The following is a 20258-nucleotide window of genomic DNA, read 5'->3' on the forward strand; positions in this document are numbered from 1 at the left end:
AGGGGGTGAGGAGGTACAGGGCCTTCACCGCAGGGGTGAGCGGGAAACCCAAAGGAACCGGGATGAGCCGAGGGCCTGCGGTGCACACCATTCAGAGGCAGACACAGTGATCGCAAGAACAGGAAGCAAAAAAAAAAGTAGCAAAAGAAAACACCAAATGTAACTCTCTGCGTTTGGGAAAGAATTTGCTTTATACATTCCTGAGTTGAAGCATACATTCTTTTTTACAGTATGAAAAAGGAAACAGTAAGAGAGAGATTTAAACACGTCCGACGTCAGCGACTCTATCTTTTTTGTTTTTCTTTGTGTCCCTGTTCTGCACCTTTTTAATGAAAAAATATACCACTGTGCATTTTGCTTTGGGACCAAAAATATCCAAACTTAGTTATCAGGTTAGATGCCCCACGAGAAAAGCCATTGTATAAACAAAAATGAAGCGTCCCCTCACCCCCACCCCGCCCCGCCCTAAGCAGCTTTTCTAGAATTCATCTTAGAAAGCTCAATGGCCTACTGGACTCAAAAGAAGCCATCCCCCACAAAATTGTATAAAAAGATTTATTGAAATTTATCAATGACAAACAGACATAAAACTCAAAGTTTGGCTCTTCCGAGGGGCGAGAAAAAACCTGGGATGGAACATGGGGTTAGGAGGCAACATCACTTCTAAAGCCAGGAACCTGTGGTTACTTCCCACCCCCAGCTAGGTAAGAAAATACAACTTTGCATTAGTTTTTCCGTGCTCGGGTGTATGAAAAAAAACAAAAAAAACAAAAAAACAAACCCACAAACCAAAACCCAAACCCCAGCGACATGCAGTGACACCTCCCGTGCTCCGGCCGGTGACGGAGGCAGACACGTGGAAGGACGTGGTCGTTTTCGTAAAACCAGGCGTGCTAACATCTCACAGAACCTGACAGGACAGTTTTTTCTTTTTCCTTAAGAACAGGCTGACGCTGCAGGGTTTCTGTCTTCTCCTCTCATGTTCATCGTCAAATCCGGTTTACTTGTAACTCAAAAATACGCCCGCTGCTCTCACATCCCGGCCCGTGGCTCCCAGGAGGCCCCGCAGCATCCTCTCTGCAGACACGGGGAAGCCCGCCACCATCTGCGAAGGGGTGGGAGGGGCGGAAGAGGGAGGCGAGACGGGGCAGAGTCCCCGGACCCGTGCCAAGGTCCACCCGCCTGCAGATTGCTATGTACAAACCAGGGCACCCCGTGCCCCGAGCAGACCCAAGAAATGCAGAAATCACATGGCCCAGAGCAAGAGTTGAGGACGCCGCCGCGGGCTCGGGGTGCGTACACCGAGGGTACGGGGCAGGTTGTGTACTCAGCTGATGCACTGACAGGGACAAAACCAGACACAGAGGCAGAGTAGGGGAAAAGAACATAAAGAGTGGCAGTAAAAATAGTCTTTTATTCCACCCCGCCCGCCCGCCCCCCGCCCCCCACGGCCCCCGGACACTCATCCCCTCTCGTTCCCACAGCAACAGTTACAATCAGAAAAAAATAAGTTTCAGGGGGCAGGATTTGGAGGAGGGGGGAGGGGATACGGGTAAAAACAGTCAGATCACGACAGGAATCGTTCAAAGTCGGGATTCCGCTCAGTCGTCCTCGTCTCCCTCGTCTTCCGGCTCTCGTTTCCGCTTCTGACCCCTCTCTTCCTCTGCAAGGGTACAGAGAAGGCGCTCCGTTAGCTCCGCCCCCGCCTCAACCCACCCGCCGCGCATCCCGGACCCCCCTGCGGTCACGGCCAAGGCCAGGCTGCAGGAGCTTGAGAGCAAAGGACTGTCGTACCACCGCCGTCTTCCTCCTCCTCCTCCTCCACCTCCCCGTCGTTGTAACCTTCTTCGTCCTCCTAGGAGAAAACACGGACACCAAGGACGTGAGGGGCGGCACAGGCTCTGGATCAGTTCTGGACCGAGGACCCGTTTGAGCATCTGCATGAGGCTCCGAGCTCCCCACCCCCAAACGTGCCAACAGCTTCCGGGGGGCGGTGGAGTCTACAGCCCCGGTTAGGGCCACGGGATCTGCAGTCCTCGGAGGGAGAGGTGGCTTCCCGTCGAAGCAGACTCCGGGTTGTGCCAAACAGCCCAGCCTTTCTTTCACCTGTCCTCGATCGAGTCGTGGCTTCCAGGGGAGACCCGCCGTCTGCAGGTCCAGCCTCCCCCTCTCCAGCCCCTGAGGCCACCACCCTCCGGCTGGGGAGTCAGCCAGGGGCGTGGCTCCGCGGCTGCACCACACCCCTGGGTGGTGAGCCCTGGTCCTCAGCCTCAGGCAGTCCCTGGCTGCAAAGCTCTTGGGACAGATTTCTTTATGCGAAGGGTAACACACGCTTCTGCACTGTCACCAGCTAGCACCCTCGCCTGTCTGCCTGCTGAGCTCTGTGTGTGCCTGTGTGTGCGTGATGCGTGCGTGCGTGTGTGCACACGCGCTACCCTTCCCTGGAAGCTGGAAACATGCCGACGGTCAGTGAGACCACAGCAGCAAAACAAGCTTGCACGCTACCGCGCCCGTGACAGGAAGGGCAAGGCCACCGGCCCAGCGCTCAGCACGGCTTACGGCCCTGTTCTGGGGGGAGGGGAGAGAAGCTGCCTGTACCCAGGGAGACGACAACGCAGTGGGAGAACAAGCTGGACCAGGCCCCCTCCCAGTGGCTTTTCTCTGCTCCAGCTGGCTTCTCCTAAGCTCGGGCTGTGCTGGGCTGTGCTGGCCGGGAGACCCTGGCTCAGTGAGCGTGGGCCATGGCGCATGTCCGCAATCTCCATGGAGGGCCAGGAAATGGGGGGGGGGGGGTGAGAGGCGGGGCATAGGGGACACAGAGGCACCTGTTCCTGCCATTATCCCATTAAACCTTTCCAGGTTCAACTTTTGCAATTATCTAGAGCTGATGGAGAGAGTTCTAAGCAAGCTACAGAGAGACCGAGAACATCCAAACAGAACGCCCGGGGCACGGGGCCAGCAGCTTGGAGGGCCTCAGTGATCTGGTCTCTGAGCAGCCTACTCACAGCTCCTCATCAGGCTCCTTTCCTTGCGATGGAGGGACAGGCTCAGAAAGGCCACGTGGCAGCTCCAGGGACACACCGCTGGTTGGCGGTGGGGCGGGGAGCACCCCCTGACCATGCTCTCAGCCCCTGCGCTCTGCCACCTCCTCGTGCCTGTGGGTACCAGCCACACCTCCAGGCACGGTCTTACAGGGGAGGGCGCCCCTCTCACTTGGGCTGGGTCCTCTGCTGCTCGCTAGTGTGAGGAGTCTCTGATTTCCCCAGCACAGGGGAGTCTGGGTGCTCTGAGCATCTTAATTAACACAAGAAGGCGAAAAAGGGGGGCAGGGACTCTGCCAGACCCCTCCCCCCAGCAGATGAGACCCTACCTGCAACATCCTCTCCCCCACCCCCAAGCCAACCCCCTCCAAACCAGCCCAGCAAGTCTCAGCGTCCTCCCCCTGCCCGAGCGAGGGAGCAAAAGGGCGCCCCGCCCCGCCTCCTCACCTCCTCCTCTGCACTCACGTCCTCCTCTTCACCCTCCTCTTCCTCCTCCTCGTCCTCCTCGTCTTCCACTACCTGAGCATCTTCGTCAAACAGCTCCTCTGTGCGAGCGGAACGGGGCACGCGAACAGAACTGGCAGTGAGCCGGCTGCCCCTCACCCAGTCCAGGCCCAGGCAGGTGGGCTGGGGGTCTGCAGTGCAGGGGGCCCCATGACCTCCCCCACCCCCCAAGCCCAAAGGCCCAGTGCTCTAACTGTCGAGGAAGCAGAGCCGGGATGATGGCCCCAGCCCGTGGCATCTGGAACATGGGCCGTGCTCCCAAGGTTCCCGACGCTGCAGGAGCGTCATGGAGGCTGAGGCCATGGCGAAATCGGCAGCTCAGACCAACAGCTGCCCGGCCCGGTTCCTCGCCCTAACTGCGAGAAATCCGAGGCACGCTGGACCCAGTCAAGGGCACACACGGAGTCACCACGGAGCAGGACCTGATACTGGCTCACAAAGTACCCCACCTCTCTCGGGGCCCTTCTGCCCCATCCCAAGATCCCCCCCCCACCCCGGCAAACAGGGCTACTGAGACTCTTCAAAACACTGCCACCTAACAGGGGTACCCAACCTTGTGTCTGAACGATGTGCCAAGTGGCTCAAGGCTCGGCACCTGCAGGGAAGCTGCCGGCAGTGGGAGGCTTGCCCTCTTTGCCTTCTTTCCCTTCCAGAAGCTTCTGCCTGCTGGCAGGACTGCCAGGGAGCCCTGCAGCCCCTCCCACCCCCGCCCCCTTCCCAGTCCCAGGAGCCCAAGAGCCAGTTCCCATCCTGTGGGCTGCAGCCACCAGGGGGCCCCCGGCCCCTCCAACTCTGGACCTCCTCTCCATGAAGGCATGCCTAAAAGGGACCAGGCTGCACCCTACCCAGCGCCAACCCCTGGGACCCCCACCCTGAGGGGCTGCCAAAGGCCGGAGGCGTACTGCAGAGAGACACAGAGGACCGTCTTCCCTGCATGCTTTGCTAAAGGGACAGAAATGGAAGTGATGCAGTGAGCTGGTTTCCAGGGAGTGACTGCAGCTGTGGGCTCTGCAGTGCCTCTCTGAGCCAGACTAGGGACTTGGGCAAGGGCAGCTGACAGCCCCACGCCCCCCACAGGTGGGAGCTGGATCTGGCGCCCCCCTCACCCAGCCCCAGCGCTGCAAAGCAAGGAGGACCCTGCAGCTCCGGGCCTCCCTGCCCAGCACTCACCGTCCTCATCCTCCTCCTCGTCCTCGTCCTCCTCGTCGTCGTCCAGGCCCTCCACGTAGCCCTCGGCATCCGAGTCCGAGGCCTCCTTGTCGTCCCGGTCGTAGCCGTCCAGGTACGTGAGCTGCGGGAGGAGCTCGAACACGTTTTCCCGGTAGTCGTTCAGGTTGGTCACCTCGCAGTTGAAAAGGTCTAAGCTCTTGAGGTTTTCTAACTTTTTCTGCAGGTGGCAAAATGGAGTCGACGGTGAGCTATTTGCAGGAGGTGGGACGGGGCAGGACAGGGGGCAAACAGGTGGGGATGCCAGGCCAGGAGCCTGTGTGGGCAGCCCGAGGCTCGCAGGTGACAAGGAAACCCTGGTCGGACTCGGCTGGGCCATGGTCTTCACCCAGGCTCCTCAGCCCTGACTTGTGGGCCTCAGTTTGTTCATCTGGAAAATGGGGAGTTGGACTCGAGAATGGGTAAAGCCGCAACCACTGCTCACACTTTAATTTTGCAAGCGCAGGTTTTGCCTGAAGAGTGACTGGCTGGACGTGACGCTGGGGCTGTCTTGGAGCCCCAGCCAGGAAATCTGCTGCCTGCCCTGGGACTACAGAGGCAGAGGGGGAAGAACAGGTACCAGAGCTAACACACACACTCCTGCCTCTCCTAGCGACCATGGTGTGGGCAGGGAACACGGCACCTTGTGGATGAAGCCTGGTGTCCTTCCACCCCTGTACAACTGTGTACAACTCGTTTTGAAGATGCGGGAAGAGTACAGAACCGGGGCTTATAGCCTGGCTCAGCCCTGCGCTCTCCCTGCCTGCAACACAGGCACCACGTGGGTGACAGCTGATGCGCGCCGAGGAAGCACAGCCCCCCCCGGGGGGGGGGGCACAGGGCCACAAGCACCAGGGCTGCCTCTTCTCTGACTTCTGCCCCACTCAGCCCATCCCAGAATGGGTCCCTGTGCTGGCGGTGGCCCCCGCTGAGCAGGGAGCCGCTGTCCCGTGTGCAGGTTATGGGCCCTCTGACACCTTGGGCTTGAGGCCTGGGTGGTTCTCAGCAGGGAAGAAGGGCCGCAGGGAGGTCTGGGCTGTGGTCTGTGCGGGTGAGCCCCACACCCTCCACCCAGAACATCTCCCAGCCCCCGTGAGGTCAGCGCAACACAACACACTGACCCCAGGGTGGAGAAGCTACTGGGGGAGGGACAGACAGATCTCTAATGGTGAGCAAAGCAGCGTTTTACAAGGCTTTTATCTACCCATCCCCTGTCCCAGCCCTCAAACACACAACACAGAACTTCAAGGTCTCCTCCTCTTCTAATGAAATGACGAGATCAAAAACTTCCCAGATGACAAAACTTCGGCTTCTCCTCCGAGATCACCGAGAGAGCTCAGAAGGACTTCCGGGGCAAGCCACGTTCTAGGCTCACCCACCACTCCCGAGAGACCAGGTTTCCCGACTGGCGTGGATAACGGAGCCGGCTCCAGGCCTGGCTGCCACCACCACCACCACCACGCTGGCACTGGGGCAGCCTGCAGAACACGTCCACCCCGGGGTTCTCGGTCAGCACTGCCCCATCTCACGCCACTCACAGTCGCCAGCCTCAGGCCACAGACCCGAGATGCACACAGGGGTCCCCCTCCCCAGTGAGCTGAATTCCTGCACGACTCTTTCTCATCCCAATCAGGGCAAAAGGCCACGCCCGGGCCGAGGAAATGACAGCTCAGGTTTCCAGAGCTGAGCAGGAATTACAAGGGGAAGCACAGGACCGGGAAGCAAGGTCACGGTCACGGTCTGGCCATGCCACCTCGGCACGGCCCTCCGGGCCTCGGTTACTCTGCAGACAAAGCAGCAACCAAAGCTCCGATTCCACCTCGTGGCCCATCGCCAGAGTCACAGGGATTCAGTGGAAGGAAGAACATTCCAGAGTCACCGGGCCAACGCCTCCCGCCGCCCGCCTCCCCGATGACTTACCAGGGGCTCTATCGTGCTGAGGTCTTTAATTTTGTTGCCGCTTAAATTTAGATGTGTGAGGTTCGGACACTTTTCTGCCAACACGTCCAGGCCCCCCGAGATTCTGTTATCGCTTAGTTCGAGCTGAACGAGGCAGGGAGAGACAAAGCAGAAGCGGCTTTCACGTGAGGGCTCGTGGGGGGCCCCCCCCTCTGTCCCGCACGCTACGGGCAAAGCAGCGGCCGCCTCCTCCCGCCGCCCGCCCGGCTTGCCACGCACCACCACTCACCTTCTTGAGTTTGTTTAACTTTGGTAAGTTTGCAACTGACACGAGGCCGACGTTGATTGTACTTAAGAACTCCAGCTCCTCAAACTCATCTGTCAGGCCCTCGATTTTGCCTTCATTCGACCGGCAGTTGTCCAGCACAAGCTCTTTCACCTGGAAGGCAAGCGCCGGTGGGCATGGGGGAGGGGCGCTGGGGGGGCACCACCACGGCACCAGGACGCCCCCTGCCGCCCCGCCTCTTCCTGATCACGGCCCTGTTTGCCTCTGCCCACCCTGACTTTTCTGCCTGTGGCAACACTAAGGCAAGAGGAGCCCTGGGGTGGACAGAGCAGGACTGGGGGTGACCGAAGCCTCACGGGGGACTAACCTGCTGGGTCCTGCTGCCCTTGGCGAGGTGGCCGATGGTCTCATTCCAAACCCTGCAGTCCCCAGCTCCCCACCAGCTCCAGCCACATGGTTAAGGGGAACCCTAGGCCGTGCTGCACTGCCCAACCCCAGCCTGACCACTTCCCACCCCTGCCCACTTCCCCCCAGCCAGGAGGCCAGCTGCCTGCTCCCTACCCTCGGCTCCCACCTTCCTCTCACCTCCACGTGTCCACTCCTGCCAGCAGGGAGAGGCTGCCCCCACCCCCACCTGGCTTTCGTCACCGCAGTCACCTGCCTGGCCCGCCCTGTGGGACCCTCCTGCCTGTAGACCAGCGCCATCCAAGAGAACTCCTCGAGGATGGGAAGGTTCTGTACTGTGCCTGCCACGTGTGGCCACGGAGCCACGGAGCTTCTAGTTTCACTCATTTTAATTAATTTAGGTGTGCAGAGAGGAAGCTCACATGCCTGGCGGGGCCGCATCAAAACGGCGAGGCTGGCAAAACCCCCAAGTCTGCCTTCGGAGGCGCCTCTGCGGCCCCAGCTGTTCCTTTCCCAACTCTATCCCGAATTTGGGTCCTAATCCTTTATCTCTAACGAGGTAGGAAGAACCAACCAGAGGCAGACTTGGCTGCAGGTGAAACCGCAGGCTTGAGAGAAGAGGGTGACCGCGGGGGAGGAGCACCAAGTCTCCAGCCCGAAGTGACCCTGGGGGTCGGGTCAGCAAGGGCGCCTGGGCGCCTACAGCCGGCTCAGTTATCCACGCCAATCGGCTGCTTGGGAAACCTGGCCTCTCGGGGGTGGAGGGGGTGTTGGGCCAGGTTAAAAGTGACTGCTCCTGGCTGCACCTGGTGCTCAGCCCTGCCAGGACACAGCACCCCAACCTGACCACCATGCAGCCTGCCTCCAGCTGCGAGGCCTGAGCTCTCAGGACGGTTCATGCCATACAGGCACGTCCTCCATGCAAGCTCCAAAGAGCCTTCTCTCCTCCCGGATAATCAGATAGGCCTTGTCCAGGGCTGACCCTGCCCCTCTGAGCGGGCCTGCCTTGCTCCTTCCCTATGCCACTGGGCTGAAGAGATGAGAACAGTGTCCCCCCAGGCCACAGCTGCGCGAGCCCAGGCGGAGGAGCTGGGGCCAGGTCTGCTCCAGAGCCCTGAGGGGCCCTGCAGCTGTCCTGACTCTGTCCTTCCCTGGTGGACGGATGACTGCTGCTCTGCCCGGGACAGCAGCTCCCTCCCAAAGCCAACAAGCCCTCAGCCCAGGCCTGGCCACCACGCCCACCTTCCTGTTACATCTGGGAGGGGAAGTCCACTTCCCAGGGGAGCCCAGATGTCTAGGTCGAGCCACCTTCTCAAGGTCACCAGCAAGAGTGCCTGGGAAAAGATGCTGGGAGGCCTTCTCCCCCAGGCAGGAGAGCCCTACAGCGCCAGCAAGCCAGGCTTTAGGGGACGCAGCAAAGAGAGGGGCAGTGCCCACTGCGGGAGGGGACCCACCCTCTGTTTTTGCTTTAGTAACTGGCTTCCCTGGGAATTCCCGAATCTCCACTACAGAAAGACAAAGATGCGCAGAGAGGCCAGGCCACCCTGGAACACTGCGCACACGGTTCTCCTAGAGGTCAAGGGCTTCTCCCCTTACTGCCACTAGCCAAGGAGAGGAGGCTGAGGATGGGCGGGGCAGGGGGGACAGCTCTCCCTGCAGAGGCACAGCGCTGCCTGCCACCCCTGCCTGCAGCCTGCCTGGGACTTCCAGGGCTGACCAGGTCAGTCCCTGGCTCCTGGCACCCACCCAGGCTGCTGATCACTCCTCTGGGGGGCCTGTGTACAAGCCACCACTGCTAATGTCTTTACTAAAAATGATCATTAGATCATCAGGCCTACTTGAAGTGCTTGACACACACACACACACACACACACGGTCTCATTCAATCACTCCATGGAGTAGTCACGGGACACCCTCTCCAACTCAGCCTCACCAGCACTGCCTACCCTAGCATGCCAGGACACAGCCAGAGCAGGGTGCCCGTGTGGTTGGTGTTGGCCACCAGCTGAGGAGGGCCCCCAGAGGGCTTCTCGGATGTTCTTGTGCAGACAGGGCACCTGCTCTCCTGGACGCTCCCCCCTACTAGCCCTTTTGGCCCCCACTGCCATACTGCAGCCCTCTGACTGCTCCACTAAGCCTGGACGGTGCCACTTCCAGGTCCCCACCCTGGTTACACTTCCTCTGTAACCACAGCACAGGCCCTAACCCAGCCCTGGCTCAGACGGCGCTGGAGGAGAAAGCCAGGGGCTGCCTCCACTCCCTGCTAAGGGTCCAGGCAGCAGGGTCTGTGGAATCCCCACTGCTTCCGCGTGTCCTTCTGGGCAGGGGGGTGGCACAGTTTAGAATGATATCTGAGAGCAGGGGAAGGGGCCGGGCTGAGAGTCTGAGGCCGCAGAGAGCACCCAGTCTGCCTCTTCCCCGTGTCACAGAGGGGGAGGGGGGCGGCGGCAGGTGCAGGTGGGCTGCCTGCCAAGTGTCAGAAACCAGGACAAAGCCACAATGCCTGCGACCCAGCCTTGGGCTCCCCGCTTCCACTGTAACCCTTCCACGTGAAGAACCATCTCTTTTACTTCCAGGAGGTATTCTGCTTAAAAAAGAAAACAACACAGGAAAAACTAAAGCCAAGTCCTGGGTGTGAGCGAAGTGCAAAGTTAAAATTAAACCGAAAATTTGTACTTTGGGATTCGGCTCGCTCCCAATTCCACCGGCCATTTAAAAATACCCGAATGTGGTTACCCTCAAGTGCAACGAATGGAATTCCTCCGCCTGCATCAGGAGCTTGCGAATCCCCGAGACAAACCCACACTGGCCCCAGTGCTCCATCCCTCAGGTTTCAACACCCAGGAGCTGTCGGCGGAGAGCCCCAGAAGGTTCCCCAGAAGTCAGATATGCTCTGGCATGTCCTGAAAACACATGTCCCTGGGGCCAAGGGTCTGTCCCTCAGTCCTCCCCAGCGAGAGCTAAAGCGCCCATGAGCAGCACACACGCACCAAACTGGAGCTCGCCTCTCCCTTCCCGTATTGCAGCCCTGCCGCAGCCACCTCAAGACCGCTTCTGCCTCCAAAGGAGGTCTCTGTGACCCTGGGGATGGACGTGGTTAGCCTGGGCTACGGGGACAAGTCTCAACCTGGAAGCCAAAGATCCAACCGGCTGCCCGACCTCGGCTCTATCCCCAGGCAAGTGCTTCTGCCTCTGCCGCCAAGGGCACCGCGAATATCTGCGAAACCCATGCGGTGCAAATGCCAGCCTGGAAAAGGGTCCTGGCCCCTCCCACTGCCCCACAACCATTCAGGCTCCAAAATACCACTTGCGAGGCCTTCCCTTCCCCCCAGGTCGCCCCACCCTCCTCCAGTCTCAGGGCTCCCCCCACCCCCGCCACTCCCTTCCCCACAAATCTGGCTCAAGTCCCCCTCCCGCAAGCCCAGCCTGCGCATCCTGGGGCAGCAGGCAGCTGCTGCGTGAGAATCGTTTAATCGTGTATTAAGCATCTGATCCTCCTGGAGGTCAGCGGCTGTCCTTCCCCGTAATCAGCCTAGCGGGAGCACACGCCGCAGCAACTACCCGGCCACCGTCCCAGCCACTGTGCCAGGTGGGGACCCAAGGTGGCAGGGACTCCAACCACCATGAAACTGGAGCATAACCAGCAGAGCCCATGCAGAGGGAGCTTTACCTTTAACAAGCTACAATCCACACCACACCAGCACCAGCAGCACCAGCAGCACGATGCTGTGCCCTGGGAGGCACCGGGGCCCCAGGAGGCAGGCCAGCTGGGCGCACTCCTCCTGACCTGGTCTGCAGCCCTATCCACACACTCACTGCTGGCTGAGGGCGCGCGGAGGCCATGGCGAGCCGGGGGAGGGGATGGGCAGGCAGTATACAACCGCAGTCCAGTGTGCCAGGCAGTGGGATGGAGGCCGGGACACAGTACGTGCGTCCAACGCCTCTGGGAGACAGAACAGGCATGCTCAAGGCAGACAAGAGGGATGCAGAGAGACCACAGTGGGGCCAGAGGCAGCCACACCACTCAGGGTCCAGGTCAGCAGTGGGAGGGGGGCACCCTTGCTCCAGAAGGATGAGGAATTGCAAGGCGGGGACCGCAGCGTGTGACACCAGGCACGCACCTCGTGGCGCACACACCTCAATCGGACAGGCCCGGAGAGAAGCTCACGGGGAAAGTCACGCTTTGCTTTCCCGGCGGTGGGGAGAGGTGGACAGAAGGTAGGCTCCGGAGCCAGGCAGAGCTGGCTCGCGTCCGGACTTTCTATCTCTAGGCCATCCCACCTCGCCCAGCTTTCACTTCCTCTAACGACCACAAGCGCACAGCACCCAATGGGGGACGAAACACCACGGGGCACCCAGAGCACCCTCAGCTCGGAAAAAGCCACTGTCCTTCCCTGTCACCCACAGCCCCCTGGCTGCTGTGCAAGGCCCAAGAATGGGGACAAAAGTCAGTGGAGCAGCCCCGAGGTTCCCAGGCCTCTGCCGCCGTGACACCTGTTGGAGAACCCAGCCGCTCCGCCCGGAGCACGCCCCGCTCCTGCGCCTCGTTTGGTTTTCTCACATGAACCTTGAGCCTTGATTTTCTTTTCCTTCACTGAGCAGGAATCCAATAAATATGTGTAGCTTTGTTTTCCACCCTGTCAGCCCCTGCCCGATTTAGTGTTCGAGTCCCAGTCTTTGCACAGAGGAGACTCAAATCCAATTGACCTGGCGCTTTTTGGTGCGCGTGGTCTCTAAATAGGTCAGCTTGTAAATGGGCCATCCCCTGTTGCAAATTCCATTTCTAGCTCGAAGGCCAAACTGTTGGAGACACGGTTTTTGACAGGGGTGAGAGACAGATGCTTGTGATTTTGTTGCTTATAAAATCTACGGTTCTGCTCCGCAGCTGCTGTTGGCAGAACCCCAGCCAAGCTCCTGGGAAAAAAGTTAAGATATTTGTAAAGCTCAGACGGCCCCAGGGAGCAGCAGGCCAGTGGCATTCTGACCACAGCAACCCCACTGCAAGAGGCAGCTCCACCCCCGGCTCAGCGCGCACCTGTGCTCGCGCTCGGGCAGACGCGCCTGAGACACAGCTTCATGATGGCTTTGTCACACGTGATCCCTGGCTTGCAAAATGCTGGTCTAGTTTGGCCTCTTTCCTCAGGGGGAAGCAAGATCCAGAGAGCTGGGGAGCCTGAGTTGGGTGACTTTTTGGCGACCCCACATGTTGCCACCCTGGATCCGTACCCGCACCCCAGGGAGAGACCGAGGAATGAACAGATCCCGTCTCTGTGAACAGCCTCAATGGCGGCTAAGGCACAGGCAGTACACCAAGCGAAGAAGGGGCGGGGCCCAGCCTCTCTGGTATTTTGTGTGTGTTTCCCACCCCAGAGCTCTGAGGGCGAGGGTAAGTGCAGGGCACGCAGCCATGGGAAGCTGGAGGCACCATCCTTTTTATCTTAAGGCCTCCAGGCGCAGGGTGGAATGAGCTGTCCCAGGCCTGCATTAACATAAACCCTGTGGCTTGCTCCTAGCCGCCTGGAACCGGCTTCCCCTCTCCTCCAGGGGGTGTGGGGAGGACTTAGCCAAAGCAGAGGAGCTGGTTCCACCAGAGATCCCTCCAGCCAGGGGCTGACTGTGGGCAGTGCCCAGCAGCTGGTTAGCTGGCGAACGGTGACTCAGGCCCCTCCCCGAGGTTGTGCCTTTGCTTTCTCCGTCTTAAGCCTCATTCCAGCTGGTCTAGATTCTGCTACTCCACTTTCAGGACCTGTCAGGCCCACCTCCTGCAGGAGGCCTTCCCTGACTGCCCAGGCCCTACCTGTTCTACCTGATTCAGGGGTTGTTGAGGAGGAGGGGTCTTGCTGGGGGCAGGGGAGATGAGGGTGTTGGAATTGGCAGGCGACAGAATCAAGAGAAAAATCAAGTGGTTGCTCCCTTGCTGCCTGGAATAGTGGAAGAGGCAGCCTTCGGTGGGTGCACTTGTGAGAGCAGGCAGTGTCTGAATGGTGACGGGGGAGAGGAGGGCCCAGGCACGGAGCAGGGGCCACCGCACAGCGGCCCCCACCATTCTGTGCTCCTCTCATCAGTGCACTGGCCAGCAGGGCTTGAGGACACAGAGGAGACCCCTCCAGTCCCGGCGCTTCCACCCCACATCCAAACCCCATCTGTTTCCCAAAGGAGGTGGGCGACCTCAAGGGTCAGGGAGCCAGCACGCAGTGTGGAGGGATGCGGGGAGGAAATCTGGGACACGGGCGGGTCTCCTGGGTGATGAGTGAGATGGGAAAGTCAATCAGAGCCAGGAGCACAAGGGGCTCGGGGAGGCAGGGGCCGGGGGGCAACGGGTTCCAAATGTGGGAGCCTGGCGTCCGTCCCACCCAAGAGCTGTTATCTCACGGGGTGGCTTCCGTGGCCCGACTCAGGCATCCTCTTCCCAGCTCACCGATTCCGTGGGACCCAGTAAACCCCACGGCCACCGCTGCTGAACTCCCCGCAGAGCCACGGCACCGTGCCCACACCACAGGAAAACCACGAGGGATCCAGGAACAAGGCCAAGAGGGAATAGGGAGGGGTGCATCCTGAGCTCGCCCCCTGAAACGCCGCTTTGACCACACCTCACCCTGTCCCTCATCCTCCTGACCCAGGCCCTCAATGGCCACGTGCATCAAGCACAAATCCAGCGGAAGAAGCCCCTCCACACTCCCCACCCCTGCAGAGTTCTCCAGTGGAATCCCTGAGCCAACACCCAGGCAGCGTGTTCCCTACCTCACCCCTCCACCAGCCTCCCTGGTGACGCCTGGGACTCCACCTCTGCTTCCCCTCCCAGGGCCCCGGCGCCTGCACGCCAGGGCCCCCCTGAGAGCTGTGGAATGGTGGATCTTTCCTGGCCGCAACCTGACAAATCCGTGTTCCCCCGGGTGCCCAGGGCCACAGCAGGCCCCCAGGCTAGAGGAGGGAGAGGGTGTGTGGCTGCAGTGACTCTGTAGTGGCCCAGCTCCCAGAGTGAATTTTAGCTCCTGATGTCGCCCTGGGGGAGTTCAGCGTGGCTGGGTCAGAACCACCTCCTTGGGGCTGGCTGTGGACTTGGCCTGCCACCCCCCCAGCCAGGGGAAGAATTGCCTGCACCACTGCTCCCAGCCCCCAGGACCACCCACCCACGAAGACATCACACCCACATCACACGGGTCATCACTGGGAGGAGGGGAGGGGCTCAGAATCCCAGGTGTTTGTAAACAATGCTCCAAAGAACCAAAGCCATTGGCGAAACTGCCTAAGAAGCCAACCCAGTGACTCAGCCGCGGTCCCACAGTCACGGGAGGCCCACAACCCAAAGTCACGGGCCCAACGCAAGCAGGAAAATGCAGGCTCCCCACACCCCACACCACATCCGTCCCGAGGGGGCTGTAGTGCACCAGCCGCACGGGTGGCTAGAGGGTCTCAGAGAAGAAATGGCCCTGGCCCCCTGTCTGCCACCCCCACTCAATCACAGTGCCCAGCCCGGCCCTGAAGCCCTGGCGTCTGGCTGCTAAGGGCAAATGGCTGATATGGGCAGAAACAAACACTGCTTTTCTCTCCAAGGCCACAAACTGCCCAAGGGTTACACCTAAGAGGCGGCTTAACCTCGCAACTTTCTCCCCTAGGTGAGTGATAAGGGCACAGCTTCCAAAAGTTTGTGGTAAATGTATTGGCCAATGGGCCAATGGAAGTGCAGGGATTGGGGGAACCGGGGGCTGGTGCTGTGGCACAGCTGGTAAAGCTACCACCTGTGATGCCACCATCCCATCTGAGCACCGGTTCGAGTCCCGGCTGCTCCACTTCCCATCCAGCTCCCTGCTAATGTGCACCCAGCGTTGCTTCCCTATTTCTACTGATCTGAAAGGGGATAAGTAAAGTGATGGGAGGGAGAACGAGGGAGCAGTGGGGGGGGGGGGGCCGTGGTGGGGGGAGCTGAGAAATTGACGGGTGTTTTAAGAGGAAAGGAAGGGACCAGTCCCAGGCCTGGGAGCTCTGGCTTGGCGTCCACAGTCCCAGCCTCGACCCTGGGTTTTGGTGACAGACTTTACCTGTATGAGGGCACTCTGAAAGCTTCATGGAAAAATGGAATGAACACATTAAGTGTATTCTGATGCAAGTGAAATGCATAGTTTTTTCATATATGTATCTTCCCTGGGCTTTGTGAAGACTCCTCATGTATGGATTTCAAAAGACTTTGCACTGAAATAAGTTTATCTTTTGATTCCATTTTCTATGAACTTTAAAAACTGCTCTCGTATTTACAGCTTTTTTTTTTTTTTTTAATTTTTGACAGGCAGAGTGGATAGTGAGAGAGAGACAGAGAGAAAGGTCTTCCTTTTGCCGTTGGTTCACCCTCCAATGGCCACAGCGGTAGCGCGCTGCGGCCGGCGCACCGCGCTGTTCCGATGGCACAAGCCAGGTGCTTCTCCTGGTCTCCCATGGGGTGCAGAGCCCAAACACTTGGGCCATCCTCCACTGCACTCCCTGGCCACAGCAGAGAGCTGGCCTGGAAGAGGGGCAACCAGGACAGGATCGGTGCCCCGACCGGGACTAGAACCCGGTGTGCCGGCGCCGCAAGGCGGAGGATTAGCCTGTTGAGCCACGGCGCCGGAAACACAGTGTACAGGTCTACAGCTGCTTTAATCTTAAAGATTTGATTTACTTGAAAGTCAGAGGGGCTGGTGCTGTGGCGTAGCAGGTAAAGCTGCCGACTGCAGTGCCAGGATCCTATATAAGCACTGGTTCCAGTCCCGGCTGCTCCACTTCCAATCCAGCTCTCTGCTGTGGCCTGGGAAAGCAGTGGAAGATGACCCAAGTGCTTGGGCCCCTTCCACCCATGTGGGAGACCTGGAAGAAGCTCCTGGTTCTTGGCTTCGGATCGGTGCAGTTTCAGCTGTGGCAGCTAATTGGGGAGTGAACCATTGGATGGAAGACTCCTCTCTCTCTCTCTGCCTCTCTCTCTGTGTAGCTCTTTCAAATAAATAAATAAATCTTTAAAAAAAAAAAAAAGAAAGAAAGAAAGTCAAGAGTTACAACAGGGAGGGAGAAATTAGAGAGATCTTCCATCCATCCACTGGTTCACTCCCCAAATGGCCACAATGGCCAGGGCTGGGCCAGGCCAAAGCCAGGAGCCAGGAGCTTTCTCTGGGTCTCCCACATGTGTGCAGGGGCTCCAGGCACTTGGGCCATCTTTCCCAGGTGTATTAGCAGAGAGCTGGTTCGGAAGTGGAGCAACCAGGACTCGAACCGGTGCCCAGGTGGGACGCCAGCACTCCAGATGGCTGCTTAACTTACTGTGCCACAGTGCCGGCCCTGGCTGCTTTCATCTTAAAATGCTAAAACACAAGAACAAACCAAGGAACTGGGACAAGCATGTGACGCAGTGTTAAGCCGCTGCTTGGGACACCCGCATCCCACATTAGAGCAAGGCCCTCCTCCACTTCCCATCTAGCTTCCTGTGCAAGTGCACCTTGGGAGGCAGCAGGTGACGGCCCAGCAAGCTGGGTCCTGCCACCCATGTGGGAAACCCGGATTGAGCTCCAAGCTCCCAGCTTTGGCCTGGCCCAGATCTGGCCGTTGTAGGCATTTGGGGAGTGAATCAACAGAGAGAAGACCCCTCTCTGCCTTTTAAATAAACAAAGCTCACACCAGGCTGTGTTGACAGAAGCAAGTGGGATGGACTCATGTTCTGCACTGCTCCGAGGGCTTCAAGAACTATGATCTGTGTGCAGGAATGACCAAGAGGCAGCTTATAAAACAGAGGTCTTTATCTTTATTTGAGAGAGAGAGAGAGACACACACACACTGACAGAGTTCCCATCTGCTGGTTCATTCCTGAAGCACCAGCATGTACCAGGGCTGAGGCTGGGGCTGGGCCAGGACCAGGGATGCAATCTAGGCCTCCCACGAGGGGAGCAGGAACCCAGCAGCACTGCTGCCTTCCAGCGTTTGTGCCAGCTGGGATGCTGGAGTCAGGAGCCAGAGCCAGGAATCAAACCTAAGTGCTCTGATGGGACCCGTGCATCTTAACCACTGGACTAAACACTCTCTCCAAAAGACAGCTCCATTACTTTTTTTTTTTTAAGGGATTTATTTGTTTACTTACTTAAAAGACAAGAGTGACAGAGAGCATGGGAGAGACAGGGAGAGGCAAGAGAGATCTTCCAAACGCTGCGGTTCATTCCCAAATGGCTGCAACAGCCAGGGCTGGTCCAGGCCCAAACCAGGAGCTTGGGACTCCTTCCAGATCCCCCATGTGGGTGGTAGGGCCCCAAGTTCTTGGACCCTCTCTCACTGCCTTCCCAGGAGCAGGAGCCCAGAGCTGGATGGGAACCAAAGGAGCCAGGACTCGAACGGCACTCCGACACGGATGCTTGTATTGCATGTGGCAGCTTAAAAAGTGCCACAGCGCTGGTCCCTCTAAGAGGGTCTTCCGACTGTGCCAGCTGCCCCACCAAGAGAAAGGGCTGCTCTGAAAACCCCTGTGCTCCTCTCCCTGCAGGCGCACCACTCTGGGGCTGCGCAGTGACTGTCGGCAGAGGGCCCTGCGCACAGAGCGCCGAATGCAAATGAATGGAATTAGTGATGTTGCACAATGAAACCCTGCAGAGGAGTGAGCCTTGGCACACTGTGGCTCTCCAGATGCGGAGAGTCTCTTCCTTCTTAAAGAAGCATGGCCTGCGTAGGGGGTGGGCCCAACTGTCTCACTTAACAATCTTTACAGAGTATCTATTCTATGCTGGGCATGGCACTGGAGACAGTAAGAACTAGACACCTGCCCTGACGCTAGACCAATAAACACATACATCTATACATCTGCCTACAATGCATATTAATGATACGAAGGAAAAATAAGAGAGAAAAGCAACGCTAACAAGCGACCTTACATCTGACAAGGTGCCCAGGGCTGGCCTAGCCAGGGTGCACGTTCACCAGGGAACTCTAAGACAAGCAAACATCTGGGAAGAGCACTGGAGGCAGAAGGAATGGCCACGGCAAAGACTCTGAGCCCTGGCGGGGAACAGCTAGGACGCTGGGGGCGGCAACAGGATCTGCCGCAGGGAAACAAAGGCACTGGTGGCACATGACTGGGGCCAGGCGAAGGCAGCTGCAAGCCCCATGCATCCTCACGCATGCAGGCCAGGGAAGACGGAACTGTCTGGGCCACCATAAGGGAGCCGAGACGCAAGACCCGGCTAGGAGCCTAAGGTTTCCTGGGACCTGCAGCAGGCGGGGCTGTCCACTTGTGACACCACCAAGTGCCAGCTGCTCTGCTTCCAATCCAGTTCCCTGCCTATACATCTGGAAAGGCAGCAGAAGATGGCCACTGCCACCCACGTGGGAGACCAAGCTTTGGCTTGGCCCAGACTTGCTGCTGTGGCCATCTGGGGGGTGAACCAGCGAATGAAAGATCTTTATCTCTGCCTTTCAAATAAATAAATTGGCCATAGCAGAGAGCTGGATCAGAAGTGGAGCAGCCGAGACTCAAACCAGCACCCATATGGGATGCTGGCACTGCAGTGGCAGCTTTACCCGCTATGCCACAGCGTAGTGCCCTGGCTTAAGGAGAAAACACTCAGGGAGCTTCCATCAGAACAGTGCTCACCCCAGACCTCCAGACAGAACAGGGCCCACACCGCACCCCTGGGAAACAGCCTTGGGAGGAGTGTTTTGAGTGTGGGCCCTTGAGACAGTGGGAGAAAATCTGGGTGGGCTCCTGGCTCTCCCAGGAGCTGTGTGGCTGCGGGCAGTTCTTTGCTGGGACCCCATTTCTTCATCTGTAAATGGGAAGAAACCCACCAATCCCACAGGTCCCCACGAGAGAGGGCTGCCGGAGCAGGAGCCCAGCGGGGTGTCCCAGAGGCCACTGCGTCACCAGCATCCTGGAGAGCAGAGACCAGGGGTGATGCAACAAGGGTCCCCCACACCGCCTAGCGCTGAGCTTCAATCAAACTTGCCAAACTGAAAAGCGTTAACAATAACCTGGGAAAGGGTGTTCTTGTTTCTGCTCCTATTACAGAACTGGCTCTCTTCACTGTCACCCTCTGCTTTGGAGGAAAAACCAACCGAAGTCAGCTCGGGGCAAGCTCACCTGGAACAGGGTCAGGAACAGAGGGGGCCAGGGCGGGGCACCCGCAGAAGGGACCATCCCAGGACGCACAACCTTCCACTCCAGATACTCCAGCAAAGCCTTGGGCGAGCCTCACTGCCTCGCTACACAGCACAGACGAGAGCAGCTGTTCAAAGCCCCTCCTGCCAACACGTTCCTTCTCACGGTTTCAAACCAAAGAGAGTAAAAGGATTCGCCGCTAACTCTCCTCCCACCTTATCTTCCGTCTGCCCACGTAACCTAACCAGCCCACCTACTAAGCATCTCTCCAGAGTCTACACAGCAGGAAAGCAAACACACAATCTTCTTTTTCTCCCTTTGGTCCCCAGCTGGCGCCTACCACTGATCCACCTCGCCTCGCTCTCCTGGAGCTTCGCCTACCAGTGCCCGAGAACCACCCTCAGGTCTGATCTGCAACCACATGGTGTTGCACTGTGTCGCTGTGTCATCATTTTCCCCAACCGGTCGGTCCCTTATTGATGCGTATTTGGGTTGCTTCCAATCTTTGGCTATAACAAATAATTTCACAATCAAGACAAGCTTTCCCATGTCGTGCTGCATTTACCCAGCTTAGAGGCAGGAGCTGGAATCAGAGCCTACTTCCGACCTGAGGCGTGTCAGCTTCGGAGTCCTGCGGTCTGACGGGCCCACCGCTGCCCACCCAGGGGGACAGCTCACTGAACTTCCATGCATTCAGCAAATGCTGGTTAGAACTGGCTAAGTGCCAGGCACAGCAGCAGGTGTTGTCCTTGCCTCCTGCCCCCTGAGTGGCTGGAGAGGCCCCCCTGAGAACGCTGGACAGGCAGAAGGGGCCATG

General features: G+C 58.7%; 1 protein-coding gene across 1 annotated transcript in view; it reads right to left on the reverse strand.

Moving 5' to 3' along the window:
- Positions 1 to 1438: 1438 nt before the first annotated feature.
- Positions 1439 to 20258, reverse strand: part of ANP32A (acidic nuclear phosphoprotein 32 family member A) — a 34110-nt gene continuing 15290 nt past the window's right edge. The window contains exons 2-7 of the mRNA XM_062206211.1: positions 6940 to 7089; positions 6672 to 6794; positions 4716 to 4932; positions 3489 to 3586; positions 1795 to 1855; positions 1439 to 1663 (exon numbers count right to left, since the gene is read on the reverse strand). Coding sequence (XP_062062195.1) covers positions 1602 to 1663; positions 1795 to 1855; positions 3489 to 3586; positions 4716 to 4932; positions 6672 to 6794; positions 6940 to 7089 — 711 coding nt within the window. The 3' untranslated portion in view covers positions 1439 to 1601. The remainder of the gene's footprint in view (positions 1664 to 1794; positions 1856 to 3488; positions 3587 to 4715; positions 4933 to 6671; positions 6795 to 6939; positions 7090 to 20258) is intronic.

The sequence above is a fragment of the Lepus europaeus genome, chromosome 11 (genome assembly GCF_033115175.1).
Source record: "Lepus europaeus isolate LE1 chromosome 11, mLepTim1.pri, whole genome shotgun sequence".
NCBI lineage: Eukaryota > Metazoa > Chordata > Mammalia > Lagomorpha > Leporidae > Lepus > Lepus europaeus.